The sequence below is a fragment of the Callorhinus ursinus genome, unplaced genomic scaffold, assembly GCF_003265705.2.
Source record: "Callorhinus ursinus isolate GAN/ISIS: 27379988/994484 unplaced genomic scaffold, GSC_fseal_2.0 scaffold41, whole genome shotgun sequence".
NCBI lineage: Eukaryota > Metazoa > Chordata > Mammalia > Carnivora > Otariidae > Callorhinus > Callorhinus ursinus.
The window spans coordinates 11139485-11157693 of NW_027397103.1; the positions used below are offsets into that span (position 1 = coordinate 11139485).

Here is an 18209-nt window from a genome sequence, read left to right on the forward strand (position 1 = left end):
CATGACCTGAGCCGAAGGCAGTCGCTTAACCAACTGAGCCACCCAGGCGCCCTTCACTCTGTTGATATACTCTGTTGATAGTGTCCTTTGGTGCACAACGTTCTAGATTTTGATGCACTTGTAATTTGTAAGTTGCCTTCATATGTATTCTATTTTAATTTTTTATATCAAAGTAATACATACACATGGTAAAAACAAATTAATGGTACAGAAAGTTATAAAAGTAGGGGTGCCTGGTTGCTCAGTTTGTTAAACATCTGCCTTCAGCTCAGGTCATGATCCCTGGGTCCTGGAATTGGACCTGGAGTCTGAGCAGGGGACCTGGAGTCTGAGCAGGGGGTACGCTTCTCCCTTTCCCTCTGCCATTCCCCCTGCTTGTGCTCTCTCACTTGCTGTCTCTCAAATAAATAAAATCTTTAAAGAAAAAAGAAAAAAAAAGATACAAAAGTAAATGTCATCTTCTTTCACTCCAAACTCCTAGTGCTTCTCTCTGCAAGTAACCATTGTTAACAGTTTTTTTGTATATCTTCCAGAAAGCTTTGTATCATGAAGCAATATATATATGCCCTTTTAGAAGGTATATTCAGGGGTGCCTGGCTCACTCCGTTGGTAGAGCATGCAACTCTTGATCTCAGAGTGGAGAGTTCAAGCCCCACATTGGGCATGGAGCCTACTTAAAAAAGAATTTAAAAAAGAAATAAAAAAAACAAACACAAAAACGTATATTCAGATGGGTTCATACTTTGCTCGTTTTGTTTTTACTAAAACTGCTTCATTCACTATGCTATATTTGAATAATACCTTATCGAGGGATATTTTGGGTGTTTTCAGGTTTTGAATTTATAAACAGTCCTAGAAGGAACACTTTGTTCATATATCATCTCGTAGTTCTGCAAAATGTATCTCATGTGTGCCTTTTTAAAGATTTTTTTTTTTTTTGGTGGAGAGACGTGTTTGTCCAGGAAGACGCTACCAGTTTGTGGCCCATCGGCTGCCCCAAGAGTGTCACATCCCCCACACTCTTGACAACTGCAGGACTATGCTTAATATAAGCATCCTTACCACTCTGTTGTGCAAAAGTCAGTATCTTGGCATTTTAATCTGAATCTCTTTGAATACTAAACAGGTTGACTATAAAATGAGCTTATTTTCCTTTCAGAAACCCCTGAATGTGACAGTGATCCGCAGAGGGGAGAAACACCAGCTTAGACTTGTCCCGACCCGCTGGGCAGGAAAAGGACTGCTGGGGTAAAGTATCATTTCTGCTCGCTGACAACGCCCTGTCAGTTGTTGCTTGAGTGTGTGTCAGCCCTAAAGCTCTGGGGAGGAAGGGAGGGGGCCACTGGGAATGAGGGTGTTCCCCAGATCACCTGTAGAAACTCCTGATAAGCACCTGCGGCAGGAATGAGATTGCAGGTATGGAGGCAGAGGGAGCCCTGGTCACTCTGGTTCTTTCAATAACTGGGCATTTGCTTTAAAAGAATTAAAGAATGCAGGTGAAACACTCAGAGGGCTCACTTTCTGGTCTTCTGAATGGAGCCACCAAACTTATGTTGTTCCTTTTCTTTTTTTCTAACAGCTGCAACATTATTCCTTTGCAAAGATGATTGTCCCTGGGGAACAGTAATAGGAAAACACCTTCCCTTGTCCTGGACGTGGGTCTGGTGGGAATTTTTTCCTTCTCTTCTCTCCCTGAAGCTTAAGGATCTGGAAGAGGCTGGAAACCTGAACTTCTGGGTGAAGGAAATGCTGTGGCCTCCCATTGTAATCTCTTGGGATTAAGGCATTGTTAACTTGATTTGTGCTTGGCATCTTTTGCAAATTAGACCATGGCCCTAAATGGGAGTCCTCTGGATTGTGGGCCAGTGGGCGGGAGTTATTCTGGTAGGTGCTGATAGGACTTTATTCTTTTAGGATTTTTTTTCCCCAAATAAACACAGGTTTCAGTGCTGATATGACCATGTTATCACCCCAACTGGATTTTTAAAAAAATTTTTTATTTAAATTAAATTTAGTTAACATGTAGTGCCAACTGAATTTCTTATGAACTTCTCAAACCAAAGCTTAGACAGGAATTAGAACATTCTTATAGAAAGTTGGACAGGGGTGCCTAGCTTGCTCAGTCAGTGGAGCATACAACTCTTGATTTCGAGTTGTAGGTTCAAGCCCCATGTTGGGTGTAGAGCTTATTAAAAAAAAAAATTGGACAGAACAAACATGAAACTTTAGTGAATGGCGTTTGCACCATCTGCATTTGCATTGTGGCATTGCTGCTCTGGATATAGAAATTATATCCTCTGGGGCCACAACTGCTCCCTTGAAGAACAGGGAAAACCAGGAAGCTCCCCATGCAGCTACCCGCGCAGCTAAATGCAGTGTCCGCTTCCTCTTCTGTCAACCACCAGAGGGCAGCAAGCTCCGTTCGTTTCTGGAATAAAAAGCCTTGCAAATTACCTTCTAAATTGATTTTTTATAATTGAACCTCCTCATCATTCCCTCAGATCAACAGAAGTTTGTAAACTGCCAGGGTGTGCTTGATCGCTGATGGGAACCAGCAGTGTGTGCAGATCTGACTTCTTGAAAATGCTGATTCCTTCTTCCTTTTATTTTCCCTTTCACATGGCAACATGGGTTTCAGTGATTCTTAGTGACCCTGTGTTTTACTTTCTCTCTCCACCTTATCCCAGTGTTTATTTCCCCATTTCTTGCGCACCACTTTGTGTCTCAGAGGTGGTGTGGCCCATTCTGCTGAGGCATGCCTGGGTTCCTTGGGAATGGATTTGCTTGGGTTGGATACAGAAACCAGCTTGCCCTGACAGGAGTCAACACTGGGGCGTGCTTTTCCAGCCGTGGATTCTCATGCTCAGCTGGAAAACCTTCCTGTTGAGCGTGTTCCCCAAAAGTTAACATCCACATGCACCACCCCCTTGTGGCCACAGACAGGCAGTGCTTACCAGCATTTGCTGTTTAAATTGTGTGTGTTCTGATTCCAAGTGTTTTCCAATCTCTTTTTATAAGCCCTAGACTATAATAAACACAGCTTGTACCATCCAGTTTGTTCCTTTTTTTTTTTTTTGAGATGTATGCTTATTAATCCGCCGGCGCTGGGGCTTGGGGGTGGGGTGGGGGCGGGGAGAATCCTTGACATTCTCCTAAAATGAGAGCACCCGTGTTCCGCGTCAGTGCCTTGGGCTGGCTTCCTGCAGGTCTCCTTTTAGAAGCCTCAGGATGGTGTGTGAGATCGTAGCTGAGAGTCATTTTGAAATGATCCTAAGAGGTTGAACCAAGCTGGTTTTGCAGACACATTTTGTGGTAAGAACAGCAAGATAACGTAGCCTACGTAGTGTGTCATCCCAGCCAGCTAAAATACTGCGCCCAACATGTAGTGCCTTTGAGAAAGTGCTGCGTCTCAGAGACCAGCAAATTTAGTTTGCTTTTGGCAAAGAGAATTTTACCAAACGGCTCGTACTTCGCGTCGTCAGGCCTTCAGAAAGTCAGAACTGCAGGTAGCCACCGCTGCAGCTTCTCGGGCTTCGGCGGCACCTTGGGAAGAAGTCGGGGGAGGGAGCTGAAGAAAGTGTCGTCGGGACGAGGAAGGCTAATTTGGCCGCGGGGGCCGCAGCCGCGCCCCTCCCCGGGGACCGCCAGGGGCTGTGCCGGCCCTCCCGCTTTACGGCCGGTCGCCGTGGCGGCGGTTACCTTGGGGACGGGGCTTGGGTGGCAACCGTAGCTAGGGAGCGCGTGCAGGAGAAAGCGGCGGCCGCTGGAGGCTGCGGAGGTGACAGGGGTCCAGGCGGCGGGCGGGCCGGGCCTTTGAGGCCGTCGGAAGGCGAGCTCTGTGAGTCGGGGGCGGGGGCCCTGGTGCCCCGCGGGGTGGGGGGCGCTCGCCCCACCTGGGCGGGGGCCCGGGGCAGCCTCAGAGAGACCGGAGCTGGAGGAAGGAGCCGCGCCTGGGCGTTGTTCCCCCCCCGCAGCCCCCCCCCACACTTTTCTCCCCTCCCCTGGACCCCCCCCCCCCGCCCCGCGTCAAGATGCGCGGGCAAAGTTTGCAGTCCGAGCAGGCCCCGTGCTCAGGGCCCCGGGCTTGAGATCGTAGCGATGTTTTTTCAGCTGAGGAACCGAGCGTTAGAGAGGTCGGCCTCTTTCTAGCGGTGTGATCTGAGTAAGTCACTTCAACTCCCAGAGCCTCAAACTCAAGTTTGTCGGAAGAAAGAAATGAGACTATGTTAGAAGGCTGTTAAACTTTGTAAACGATTGCTGCCTTTCTCAAGCCCTCTGCGGCAGCTGCGTTGAGCATTTTACGTGTCATCTCAACCCCAGAATTTATCATTTTTATTCTGCCTGTGAGCGAATTTGGACTCTGAGGGGTACAGTGACTTGCCCAAGGTCACAGAGCAAGTGAGTGGTGGAACCAGGATTCAGTGCTAGGAGAGGCCAACTGCAAAGCCCTTGCTTTTAACCACTAAGCCGCTGCTTCTGCCCTTATTTACATTATTAGAATTGTTGTTAATGCCTGGGTTGTCATTTTGCTGCCTGTGGGAATATGAATATATATAAAGTGAGTTACAATGCTCTAAAGTTATTCCTAGAAAGATGAGAGGCCCCGGCATCAGTAGGCTTTAGATTTGGGACAGGCTTTCCCAGAAGTATGAGATTCTTTTCATTCCTGTGGAAAGGAACCAGAGCTGGTATTGCATACTTCATCGATAGGTTAGTGCACCAGGAAATTAAAATGGGAAACAGAGGGAACTGCTGATTGTTATGGTCAAAATTTCTCTAAAGGAAACTCCACAAAGAAGAATGTCAGATGCAGGGGAGTCCCCACTAGAAGAAGCAGAAGAAGATGAAGAAACAGAACTGGAAGAAGAGTATAACCAATATTATAGAGAGGTGGAAAGTATGCAACAGGAATTAAAGGAAGATGACATATTAGTACCGAAAGAGCCTCAGCAGGAGGAGGAGCAAGAGGAGGAGGAAGAGGAAGGAGAGGAAGGAGTGGAGGAGAAAGGGGGGGAGGGGGAGGAACAAGGGGAAGGGGGGGAGGTGGGGAAGGAAGGGGGGGAGGATGAGGCCGTCAGAGAAGAAACAGAGGAAAAGCCTGGAGCAGCACAGGAGGAGGGGGCTGCAAGACAGGAAGAAACCACAGTGAAGCCTCCAGAAGTCACCAAGTCCATGACCAGTTCGAAGAGACTTATATTGACTGATTCCCAGTCAGTCATGTCAGGAACTTCCCTCGTAAGTAGTAATTTTAAGTCATTCATTCATTCATTCATTCATTCAGAATCATTGCATGCTTACCATATGCCAGGCTATGGGGATAATACAAATAAAATACAATCCATTCACTTAAGGAGCTCTTAAGGAGCTCTAGGGTACGTAGGGAGGCAGACTGATACCTGAACACCATAAAACAATATGCTAAGTGCAGTGATTGAGAGATGCATGGGAGATATTTAAAAAAACAAAAAACAAGGACTTAGCCCAGCTAGGAGGATGGTCAAGGAAAGCTTCCTGGAGGAGGTGTGCAGTGGAGCTGACATAAAGAGCTCCTAGGGGTTAGTTAGAGTGTCCTTGTCTAAGAACAGAGTCCGCGTGATCATAGTAATGTAGGCTCTCCTCCTGAAGGAGGACTCAGCTGTGGTCCAAGGAGAAGTGACTCTGTGACTCGTCCATCCTTGGAGACAACCAGTGCCACTTAGAAGAATGGTTTTGCTGTGTGGTTCTGCTAGTAGGCCAAGAATATACCTGGCACACCCATGATTCATGCTATTTAAGTATAAAATGTCCCAGGCTCCCTTTTATTTTTTTTAATCATTGTTATTTTTTAAGATTTTATTTATTTATTTGACAGAGAGAGTGAGTGAGAGAGAGCACAAGCAGGGGGAGTGGGAGAGGGAGAAGTGGGCTCCCCACTGAGGAGGGAGTCCAATCTGGGGCTCCATCCCAGGACCCCAGGATCATGACCTGAGCCAAAGGCAGATGCTTAACGAACTGAGCCACCCAGGTGCTCCCCAGACTCCTTTTTATTTTTTTTTATTTTATTTATTTATTTTTAAAGATTTTATTTATTTATTTGAGAGAGAGAGTGAGAGAGAGAGAGAGCACATGAGAGGGGGGAGGTCAGAGGGAGAAGCAGACTCCCTGCTGAGCAGGGAGCCCGATGTGGGACTCGATCCCGGGACTCCAGGATCATGACCTGAGCTGAAGGCAGTCGCTTAACCAACTGAGCCACCCAGGCGCCCCCCAGACTCCTTTTTAAAACACTTCATAGTTTCAATGTGAGGCAAACACTAAGGCTGGCTGAATAGGAACAGAAAGGAAAGTGAAGGAGGGAATGAAGCAGCTACACACTGTATTTGGAATTGCAATCTTCTTTTATTTCTTTTTTAAGAGAACCCTTAGCGAGTCAAAGCATGCATTAGAATCAGAGCATTCGGAAACAAATGAGCTTTTAAGAGACTTGAGCTCAGAACTAAGATTTCTTGATTTGGATCAAACCCGTTCTGAGGAACAAGATATTAGTTTCCCTGAAACACAGTCCTCAAGCGAGCTCAGGGAGAAAATCGACCAGATGCCCCAAGATGAATTGGGACAAGAAAGGAGAGAAGAGAAAAGATTATCATCCTTAAGTGACGAACAAGAGAAAGAATTCCAGTCCAAAGCAGAGATCCCGGAGAAATCACTGGTGTCTACCAGCGAGGACATTTTGTTTCAAAAGGATGACAGTGCCAACGTGTATCCTTTGGTAAGTGTAACATGCTTTTTAATTTCCTCTAGTGCTTCGGAGAGCATTGTGAAATAAGGGAATTTTATGCATATGGGAAAAAAATACCACCAGAAAGATCCCTTTTGAACTAATAATAGACTCGTGTGTTTTAAAGTTCAGTTCAGCACTCTGGGCTGACATGTGTGACAGGAACGCTGCATCTGGGTCCAGTAGTGTTGCTCCACAGGCAGGACATTCCGGACGTGGTTTGTCTGTTGCATAGGGTGCTGTTTCTTGTGGGAGACTCAAGCTCCATCTCCCCCTCTCTTCCCCTTCTCTCTCACTTTCTCCTCTTCCTTCTTCTCCATCCCTTTCCCCTTTCGCTCCTCTCCTCACCTCTTCTGCCTCAGCTGGCTTGATACCTCTTTACAAGCTCCTAAAACCATTAAGGGCTCCTAAAACTATCCATTCAGAGATGGACCAGAAAGCGAAAGGTTGGAAAAAGTGAAAGCCACTGAGAAAAGCAACAGGTGGTCCAAAGGAATCTGCCTTTGCTGTCACAACAGTATTCCAGGGAGGCACCATCTGCAAGGAATACAAATATTATCGTTTACCAAGAGAAGGAAGAGGAGAGGTTTTCCCTTCTTCTTCCATCTGCTCCTGAAAATTGCTCCCTAGGATTCATCTCCTTTTTTTCTCCTGTAGATTCCGCCTTTGGAAGATTTGTAAGTGATTGAATGTACTTAAAGTGTTTAATGTAGTTCCTGACACAGAGTGAGCACTTGACGAGTGTTCACATGATGATGATGATGATGATGATGATGATGGTGGCAAGGATGGTAATGATGATGAGGATGATGGAAGATGCCTAGTGGGAGATGCAGACAACTGACAGCCTCCTTTCTGTAGACTGGGTTTACTTTGAGCAGTGGAGTTCAAGGTCAAAGCTTGTGCTTGCTCAATCTGAAAGAAAGAATAATAATTGCTTCTTGGCCTTTTGGCTAAGATCAAGTGTGAAAGAAAGAATAAGTTTTAGAGCCCATTAAGACTTTGTCTTGTTGGGCGCCTGGGTGGCTCAGTCGTTAAGCGTCTGCCTTCGGCTCAGGTCATGATCTCAGGGTCCTGGCATCGAGTCCCACATCGGGCTCCCTGCTCCGCGGGAAGCCTGCTTCTCCCTCTCCCACTCCCCCTGCTTGTGTTCTCACTGTGTCTCTCTCTGTCAAATAAATAAATAAAATCTTAAAAAAAAAAAAGGACTTTGTCTTGTTTAGCCAGCTAACAAGACATCAGGTGATATCACTAATGAGAGCAAGTGGCCTTTGTGCCAGGGGTTTGGGTCCCCTGTTAGCTTTGGGCTCACTGCAGAACCCAGCTCTTCTAGACCACCTCCCTCTGCAAATTTGTTTAGCTCTTTGAGGACACTTCATTTTTTTACCCCATTCCTGTATTGTTTTTTTCTTTATGTTAAAATTAATAGGCGCTCTTTTTTAAAAAAAAGTAGGGGCGCCTGGGTGGCTCAGTTGGTTAAGCGTTTGAGTCTTAATTTCAGCTCAGGTCATGATCTCAGAGTTGTGAGATGAACCCCGCGTCTGGCTCTGTGCTGGGCATGGAGGCTGCTTGGGATTCTCTCTCCCTCTGTCCCTCCCCCCTCTAAAAATAAGTAAATAAAAATCAAAAATCAAAAAAATTCAAGCAGATTCCTCTTCTTGCACAGACCACACCAAATCCATTTCCCTGAGGTGACTAACGTTTGGTGTAACTATGTATCTTTCCAGACGTTTTCCTGGGCATCTGCAGACAGGTTGTTTGTGTGCTCCTGTGTGCGTGCACACACCCCATGACACACATTAGGTTTTGTTTGCTTTACCAGTAAGATCTTCTGCATTACCGCAGAATGTCTTTCCACTTACCATGTCTCGGAGGATTTTCCGTATCTGGGCATGTACGTCCACTTCCTCATTTTAAATTCAACTGGTTCCCTATTATTGATGGCTGTGTGTTACTTCTGATTTGTTCTCACCAGAGGTGCTTCAGAGAGTGTACTCCTGCCTCCCTCTCTGCCCGTGGCATTCCCCTTTTCCTTTGGGGTGTCCTGCCTTATCCCAAAGGCCTGGAATAGCTCACAGTGCTCAGGGTGAATGGGCATAACCATAGATACCGTCTCTAGCCCAGAAAATGAGGTATCATGCGTTTATGAGAACGACTCTCATGATTGTCAAATGTAGTGAAATCTGGCTTTGACAATAGCATTTGTGTTCGTGTTTTGGAAGATTGCTGTAAGAAACGGCTATTTCCATGATCATTCACCATGAATGGTAAAACTAGTGCAAATGCAGTTGATACTGTGTGGTTTCAGTTAATGTGAGTGCTGCTTGAGCAAGGAAGTTCTGTTAATACTAAGTGAATTCGTTACTAAAAATCTCAGATCACTTAGTCGTCACTTTAGATGCTACCACATTTGACTGATTGGTCTCAGACTGTTTTTTTTTTGTTTTTGTTTTTGTTTTTTAAGTAATCTCTACACCCAGCGTGGGGCTGGAACACTCTGGAGATCAAGAGTCATAGGCTTTACTGACTGAGCCAGCCACGCGCCCCTAAATGGACTATTGTTTTGAGCAGTTTAGATTTATAGCAAATGAAACGAAAAGCACAGAGTTCCCATATACTCCCTTGTGCCCCCCACCAACGCCAGGTTCCCCTTTTGTTAATATCTTGCATTAGTGTGGGACCTTTGTTACAGTTGATGAGCTCATATTGATCGTTATTATTAACTGAAGTCCGTCATCTACCATAGGGGTCACTCCTCGTGGTGTAACATTCTCTGGGCTTTGACTAAGGTATAATGAGGTGTATCCACCATTGTCGTGTCCTATAGAGTAGTGTCCGTGCGCTCGAATCCCTCATGCCCCGCTCTCCATCCCTCCCTTCACCCCCTCTCTCCCCGGCAACCATTGGTTTTTTTATCGTCTCCATAGTTTTGCCTTTTCCAGAATGTCATGTAGTTGGAATCATACAGTGTAAAGTCTTTTTTTAAGACTTTATTTGTCAAAAAGAGAGAGAGAGAGAAAACACAAGTGGCGGGAGGGGCAGAGAGAGAGATAAGCAGAATCCCTTCTGAGCAAGGAGACCAATGCAGGGCTCTATCCCAGGACCCGGGGATCATGACCTGAGCCGAAGGCAGATGCTTAACCCACTGAGCCACCCAGGCATCCCCACTGTGAAGTCTTTTTAGGTTAGCTCCTTTCACTTAGCAAAATGCATTTAAGATTTCTCCGTGTCTTTTCCTGGCTTGCTAGTTCATTTCTTTTTATTGCTGAATAATACTCCCTTGTATGAATCCACAGTTTGTTTATCCATGATTTTTTTTAAAGATTTCATTTATTTTGACAGAGAGAGAGAGACAGCGAGAGAGGGAACACAAGCAGGGGGAGTGGGAGAGGGAGAAGCAGGCCTCCTGCTGAGCAGGGAGCCCGATGCGGGGCTCGATCCCAGGATCCTGGGACCATGACCTGAGCCGAAGGCAGACGCTTAATGACTGAGCCACCCAGGCGCCCCTATCCATGATTTTTATAAAAGACTTTGAACACAAAAAATTTGCTTAAGTAAACTACTATTGGGTTAAAAGTAGTAGTCAGATTTAATCTTAGTACCTCTAATTTTTCATTTCAGAAAATTTTTATTTTGGATTTATTCCTGGCAATATGGAATTTTTAATGATGCTGAGGGAATTTTGTCTCTTTATGCTTTATTCTTCCAGGGAAAATGATATATGAGGACCAAATATTCCTGGCTGAATAATTGCCTTTCTTATGAAGTTCCTTAGTCACTATGCTGTAACTTGTCCATTCCATATATTTTCATGAAGTACATTGAATTTCACAATATTAAGTGCTCACTGTGTCAGGTACTAAGCAGTCTAGGTTCTGAGGAGTGGAAGGGTAGGACGTTCTTTCTGCTTACTGTTGACTTTCTTTTTTAAGCAAGGTATAATTCACATACCATTAAATTCACCCTCTTAAAATTTAAAGTTGTGGTAAAATACACATAAAGTAAAATTTACCATCTTTCTTTAAAGATTTATTTATTTATTTGAAAGAGAGAGAGAAAGGGAGGGTGGGGAGGGGCAGAGAGTCTTCAGCAGACTATACGCGGAGCCTGACGTGGGGCTCAATCCCGTGACCCTGAGATCAGGACCTGAGCCAAAGCCAAGAGTCAGTTGCTTATCCAACTGTGCCACCCAGGCGCCCCTAAAATTCACCATCTTAACCATTTTTAAGTGTACAGCATAGTAGTAAGTACATTCACGCTGTGGTGCAACCAATGCCTGGAACGCATCTTGCAAAACTGAAACTCCCTACCCATTGAACAACTCCCTGTTCCCCAGCCCAGCCCCTGCCAACCACCATCTACTTTATGTCTCTATGGATCTGACTCCTCTAGGGACCATGTAAGTGGAATCCTACCATATTTGTCTTTTTGTGACTGGTGGATTTCACTTACACGATGTCCTCAAGGTTCATCCATGTTGTAGAGTGTGTCGGATCGCCCTCCTATGGAAGGCTGCATAATATTCACATTTTGTTTATCCATTCATCCATCGAGGGACACGTGGGTTGCTTCTACCTTTTGGCTTCTGTGAAATAATGCTGCTATAAACATGGGCATACGAATATCTCTTTGAGACCCTGCTTTCAGTTCTTTGAGATATATATCCAGAAGTGTAATTGCTGCAGTATATGGTAATTCTGCTTTCAATTTTTTGAGACATCTCCATGGTGTTTTCCACAGCAGCTGCACCATTTCACATTCCCACCAAGAGTGCACAGTGGTTGCAATTTCTCCACATCCTCATAAAACTCACCCTTTTAAAGCATACCATCCATTGGTTTTTAGCATGTTCACAAGGTTGTGCATCCGTCACCACTGTCTAATCCCAGAACGTTTTCATCCCCCACAAGAGAAGTAAGTCCACATCCCGTAGCAGTCACTCCCCACCCACCTTCCCCAAGCCCCCAGCAGCCACTAAGCTACTTTCTATCTCCATGGATCTGACTGAGCATGCACTGTGTGGTCCTGTGTGTCTGGCCACTTTCACTCAGCATCATGGTTTCAAGGGTCATCCGCACTATAGCACACGGTTGAGGACATCCTTGAAGTGATTTCTCTTTTTTGGACTGATGATGTGAAATCCTTCTCCTCCAGAGACTGTGCCAAGGGTGCCTGGCATCACAGTTCTGGGCTCAGCACACTTAGTGTCTTGCTGGTTTTGCCTTTGTCTTCCAGACCATGACTTGGTCTTTCGGATGGAACAGTTCTCTTCCTGTTTACTATATTCGAGACGAAAACCAGAGAGTTCTTCTGTATGTCTGTGCTCACACTGCAGTCATCTACAATGTTTTCAAGAATACTCAGCACCATCTTCAGGTATGCAAGTTTTTGTTGTTGCTTTTTTTTTAAGATTTTTTATTTTATTTATTTATTTGAGAGAGAGAATGAGAGATAGAGAGCACGAGAGGGAAGAGGGTCAGAGGGAGAAGCAGACTCCCTGCTGAGCAGGGAGCCCGATGTGGGACTCGATCCCGAGACTCCAGGATCATGACCTGAGCTGAAGGCAGTCGCTTAACCAACTGAGCCACCCAGGCGCCCTTGTTGTTGCTTTTTAAGATTTTATTTATTTATTTGAGAGAGCGAGTGAGAGAGAGCATAAGGGAGAAACAGACTCCCCTGCTGAGCAGGGAGCCCAATGTGGGGTATCCATCCCAGGACCCCGGGATCATGACCCAAGCTGAAGGCAGATGCTTAACCGACTGAGCCACCCAGGTGCCCCTGAACTATAGCAAGTCTTGTCTTTGGAAACACATTTTATTGTTCATTGTCTCTGTTTCTAATCAGAATCAATTTACAAACAGCAATTGATTTTAATTTTATAGCAACAAGAATTTAAGACATCTGTATTTTTACATTTCCCTAAAACTGTGGTCAGGACAGGTCATGTTGTCTCCACAGTACCATGGGGAACACAAAAAGCTTCAGCAGGGATTTGGACCTAATTAACACTTAGAGGGCTTTGCAGGTTTAAAAGGGCTTTGATCCTCATAATCATGCTGAGAAGTGGGTGTTAATATCCCCATTCTACAGAAGAGAAGACTGAGGCTCAAAGTGGTTTAACTGACTTGCCCAAGGTGGCACTGGTACCTGGTGAAACCAGGTCTTGAATGTAGGTCCCCTGACGTGAAAGCATTGAGTAGGATGATTGTCGTCCTTATGCCTTCCTCCCTTGAGCATCTTCCTGTATTTCCAGTGCCCTCTGTGCCTCCTTGGTGTCCTACATGTCTTCCTTCCCCACACAATTACGAATTATAACAAGCACTCCGAAGGCAATGTGGGCTGCTGCAGGAGAGAGCTCAAGAGTGAGAGACGGCCCTCCGATGGGGTGGGCTGGCAGTGCAAACGTGCCCTTTGTGCCGAGATCTGACTGACTGAGGAGAATGAACCAGCCAGGGGCAGTCTGGGGAGGAGCATTCCAGACCCAGAGGGCTCCAGGTTTGCAGGCCTGCCCACGGGGCCCAGAAAGGAGGCCGGTATGGCTGACTCGGAGTGAGCAAGGGGAGACGAAGAAGGGAGGAAATGGGCTATGTCCTGGCAGGGACCACTACCATCTTGTTTGTGTTTCCAGAAGGTTCCTGAGTTACTGGGAAAGGATTGTTGGGGGATGGGAAGGAAAGCAGAGAGACCAGTGAAGAGGCTTTTGCTCCGGAGCTGCTCAGTGACCTGATGTGGGCACTGTTTTAGGGAGATGAGGCCAGCAGGGCTTCAAGGGGGCTGGCGGTTGGGCAGAACCCCAACATTTACTTTCAAGCTGGGTTCAGAGTTGGGCACGTGCCTAGACCTGTAGGGAGCCCCTGTCCTTGTGGGGAGTGTGACTTGTCCTTCAGGGGTTTTGAGGGAGAGAAAATCTGAAAACCACTGGCTATGGAGAAATGCCAGGGAAAGGCTATAGGAATGGAATTTTCAGCCAGATGAACCTGGAAAGGGAGCTTAGTTCTCTCTTTGGGGCCCCAGCTTCTCCTACTGTCCTTGATGTTTCAAAGCATTTTCTCTGCATTTCTGCAGGGCCACCCTAACGTGATCTCCTGCCTCTGCATCAGTGAAGACAGGCGGTGGATTGCCACGGCTGACAAAGGGCCCAACTGCCTGATAATTATATGGGACTCCTTCACAGGGTAGGCTTGGTGCAGTCCTGTTTTCTCCTGCCTAGTGTAGTGATCTGCAACAAATGAGTAATGCCGGTCTGGGCATGCAGAAGCCAGTGGCGGGATGCCGGGTGAGGGTGAAGTAGCCTGGGGAGGCTGGCCATCTTGTTGCCTTGAGGCCTGATTGAGTGACATTACCTTGGTGAATTTCCCATTTACAGTTCTTAGCTCCTTAGGCCCAGAAACTTGGTTTGGCGGTGTCCCAGAGTAGATGGGACTGAGGGAGGTTAACTCACACTAACCCAGCTTGGAGGCCCAGAGAAGTGAAGTGACTTTCCCCACCTACAAAAAAGGAGGCTAATCATACCCACTGTTTTAGTTTCCTTGGGCTGCTCTAAGATATTATCACACACTGAGGGGCTTAAAATAACAAAGAGTTATTCCCTCACAGTTCACGAGGCTGGAAGTCCAAAATCAGGGTGCCTGAAGGGATGGTTCCTTCTGGGCCTCTGAGGGAGAAACTGCTCCAGGCCCCTCTCCCAGCTGCTGGTGGTGGCTGGAAGTCCTTGGTGCTCCTTGGCTGGTAGACTAGTCACTCTAGTCTCTGCCTCTGTCTTCACGTGGCATTGTCACCTGTGTGTCTCTGTGTGTCTTCTCTTCTCTGAGCTCAGCAGCCATTGGATTTAGGATCCATCCTAATCCAGCATGACCTCATCTGAACTGACTACACCTGCAAAGATCTTATTCCCATATAACGCTCACATTCTGCAGCTCTGGGTGGACATGACTTTTGAGGGGTTCCTCAACGCATTACACTTACCTTACAGGACTGTCATGAAGACCAGTAGAGCTCACAGTACGTGGCCCATGATAGATGCTCATATGTGTTTTCTTTCTTAATTCCCGGTCCTAGAGGCAGAGTGAAGTGCTAGTTTAATAAGATTGTAAGGCCCTGGTTGGGTTGTGGGGGGGGGTGGGGTGACATGGGGGGTGGACGAGTCCAGTTGGGCACAATTAGGAAGAAGTTGTATTTAATGCTCTCGAGTGTTCTGGAAAGTTATGTTGGATGTTCTAAGATACAGGTCCCCCAGGTGACTGGCGACCTCCTGGGGCCACGTTACCTAATCCTGGTCCTTATCTTACTGGACATCTTGGCGGCATTTGACACTCTTCATTTCTTGGCTTCTCTGGTACCATGTCCCCTTGGTTTTCATCCACCTTCTGAGACTCTGTTTCCTCTGGCCCGAGGTGGTGAGGATGCGGTTGGTACTGTTCTCCAGCCAGGAGGGAACAGATCTGGGGTTTGAAACCACACCATCTTCATCTCCATAACCACCTCATATTTCATCTTTTCTCGGATGAGGAAGCTGCTGGAGAACATTCCACCTGCATGTCCCATGGGTATCTCCTGCTAAAATGTCCCAAAGCCCTGTTGCATCTCCTCCCAGATGCCTTTTGAACCCACCCCCACTGCCCCTGCCCCACCTGGTGTCATCTGGGCTCTCGCATGGCTGGCTTCCTTCTCTGCAGCTTCACTCTGCAGCCTAGCCTCCAGAATGGGGATTTTGTTTTATTGTAGTAGAATATCCATAACATAAAATTGACCATCTTCACAATTAAAAAAAAAGATATATATATTTATTTATTTAAGAGCAAGAGAGCGTGAGTAGGGAGATGGGCAGAGGGAGAGGGAGGGAAAATCCTCAAGCAGACTCCTTGCTGAGCACAGAGCCCGATGCTGGGCTCAATCCCAGGACCCTTGAGATCATGACCTGCGCCGAAACCAAGAGCCGGCCACTTTACTGACTGAGCCACCCAGGTGCCCCATCTTCACAATTTTTAAACATAATTCAGTGGCGTTACTTATATTCACAATGTTGTGCAACCATCGGCACTATTTCCAGAATGTTTTCATCACCCCAAACAGAAACTCTGTGCCAGTGAGCTCCCCACTCTCCCTCCCCTCAGCCCTTCATCTACTCTCTGTCTCTCTAGGTTTGCCTGTTGTCATTTTATGTCCATAAATCATATGTGGCTTTTTGTGTCTGGTTTTTCTCTCAGCATAATGTTTTCAGAGTTCTCCTGTGTTGTAGCATATGAATCAGTTCTTCCTTTCTTTTCAAGATTCTAGTGCATGGATATACCAATTTTGAATTGAAAGCTAATGTCTTCTTTGGCTACCATCTCCAATCTTTGTCTTCTTCCTAGAGGTAGTCAGTTTGGTGTGTTTCCTTCCAGAATATTTGCTCTTGTCTTAAATACAGATACGTGAACATCATCCTGTAGCATCACGTGGTTTTTCTCCACAGCCTTTTGAGTGTGATCTCCCAAACGCAAAATCTGATTGTGTTGCTTCCCTGATGAACACCCTTCAGAGGCTGCCTCTTGCCAACCCAGCCTGTGTTAGAGGGAAAATGCATCTTGCATCGTAGCCACAGGAACTCGTCCCCCAGAAAGTGAAATTCCCCTTTTGCATGACTAGCTGTCACCTGTGGCTGTCACATATTTCCAGCTGCAAGTACTGGGACATCCGACTTACACACGAGGGAAAGTTGTTACATGCTGTGACAGAGAATCTGCAGGCAGGAAGGGCGGGCCCCTCACACATGTCTCTTCTCTGAAGCTGTTGCTGATAGCACCCCTTCCGCAGGCACGGCTGGCCTCCTAAAAAGTGTTTATTCTTTGCTTTTTTCTTGCTTGAAAAGCTATCTCCCCACTAGATCGGGGGGTGACTCTGGCGGTGATTTTTTCTTTTTAATTACAAAGTGCCTCTGTGGTGAAGAATTCAATATGTCCATATGAGTTTTATGATATAGTAAATGATGACTTTGGGACCCAGAAAAGATTATTTGGTTTTAGAATGAATATTCATTTTATTAAAGTTATAAGAACCATAGTTTTTCCTTAAGCTTTTCATTCAACTTATAAATCTTACTCCTTTTATAAATCTAGCATATTTTTGCAGTTGCCTTTTTTTTAAAAGATTTTATTTTTATTTATTTGAGAGAGAGAGAATGAGTGATAGAGAGCATGAGAGGGAAGAGGGTCAGAGGGAGAAGCAGACTCCCTGCTGAGCAGGGAGCCCGATGTGGGACTCGATCCCGGGACTCCAGGATCATGACCTGAGCCGAAGGCAATCGCTTAGCCAACTGAGCCACCCAGGCGCCCTGCAGTTGCCTTTAAGGGGGTTTTGATTAATGTTTGGCCCCACTCACAGATTTGATTATTAATTCCTTTTAAACATTTTTAAACTGCACTTAGAAATGGAATATATTTGGTTTTATCTTTAAGTTCTTTAGTAGTCTGATTAAAAAATGAACCCTTCACCTATACTTAAGTAATTCTTGTAAATCTAATAAATTAGACATAACTATGACAAATCTTAAGTTCTCATAAGTATTCTAATATTGTTTATAAACCAATGTGATTTGAATTTAAAATCACAAGTCTAAATCAACTACAGGCTTTAAATTAGAATCACAAATCTAATCCATCAGAGGCTCTGATATGTTAAATTCTCTTAAACATCACCCATTCCTAAACAAAATAAACAAATTCTCTTCCCACCAATACGTTTATAGTACAGGCCCAACTGACATCACCATCTCTATATTTAATTCTCAATATCCACAGGGATAAGATGCTTTTCCCCACTAAGGACATCACTGTGTCATTCACAGCAGCGTTAGGACTGCCTTCCCAAGTGAATTTGGGGGCTACTTCCCAGGGGGATGAAGTCTTCTCAAGTGACAGAGAACCAGCCAGGTCCTCAGCTGGGGCACAGACTTGGTCCCAGCCAATTGGGGTGGGGGTGACCCCTGAGGCCTGTTGATGTTTCCTGTAACAAGGGCTCCGTAATGAAAAGCAATGGGGAACCACCAGCCCATGTATGTGGATTAGGACTTCCTACCGCCCGCCCTTCACTGCCAGTGCAGGTCGGGGACTCCCTGTCCCCCATGCTGCCGCTCACTCACATCACTCACATCCTTGCTTCTGCTGTCTCCTGCATTTCTTGGGCTCTCTTAGGTACTTAAATTTCTAATTTAATTCTGCATGTGACAAGGCTTTGCCTGCTTCTTACGGTCTACAGTCTTGCCAGTGACACAGTACAGAAGTGAATGAGGGAAAAAAAGAATGAAAGTCCCTCCTCATCCAAACACATCTCCAGAGTCACCCTTGTTCAGTTTGGAGTCCCGTCCTCTGGACTCTTCTGTGCACAGAAATGCATGCACTCTCTCTCCCTCACTCAGGATGATGCTACCTACACTGTTTTGCAGTTTGCTTTTTTCACAAAATTTTGGTGACCTTCC

The 18209-nt window shown here is 46.0% G+C and overlaps 2 protein-coding genes across 8 annotated transcripts in view; both read left to right on the top strand.

The window, feature by feature from the left end:
- PSMD9 (proteasome 26S subunit, non-ATPase 9) overlaps positions 1–3051 on the top strand; it is a 21056-nt gene extending 18005 nt beyond the window's left edge. Inside the window, exons 5-6 of the mRNA XM_025889715.2 lie at positions 1160–1248; positions 1580–3051. Of these exons, the coding sequence (XP_025745500.1) occupies positions 1160–1248; positions 1580–1607 (117 nt within the window). The 3' untranslated portion in view covers positions 1608–3051. The remainder of the gene's footprint in view (positions 1–1159; positions 1249–1579) is intronic.
- A 664-nt stretch (positions 3052–3715) lies between these two features.
- Positions 3716–18209, top strand: part of CFAP251 (cilia and flagella associated protein 251) — a 64743-nt gene continuing 50249 nt past the window's right edge. Inside the window, exons 1-6 of one of the 7 annotated variants that reach the window (XM_073881189.1) lie at positions 3725–3778; positions 4111–4162; positions 4783–5235; positions 6392–6745; positions 11990–12130; positions 13820–13929. In XM_073881189.1, the coding sequence (XP_073737290.1) occupies positions 4801–5235; positions 6392–6745; positions 11990–12130; positions 13820–13929 (1040 nt within the window). In that variant the 5' untranslated portion in view covers positions 3725–3778; positions 4111–4162; positions 4783–4800. The other 6 variants (XM_025889849.2, XM_025889850.2, XM_073881190.1 and 3 more) reach the window with 6 other exon arrangements.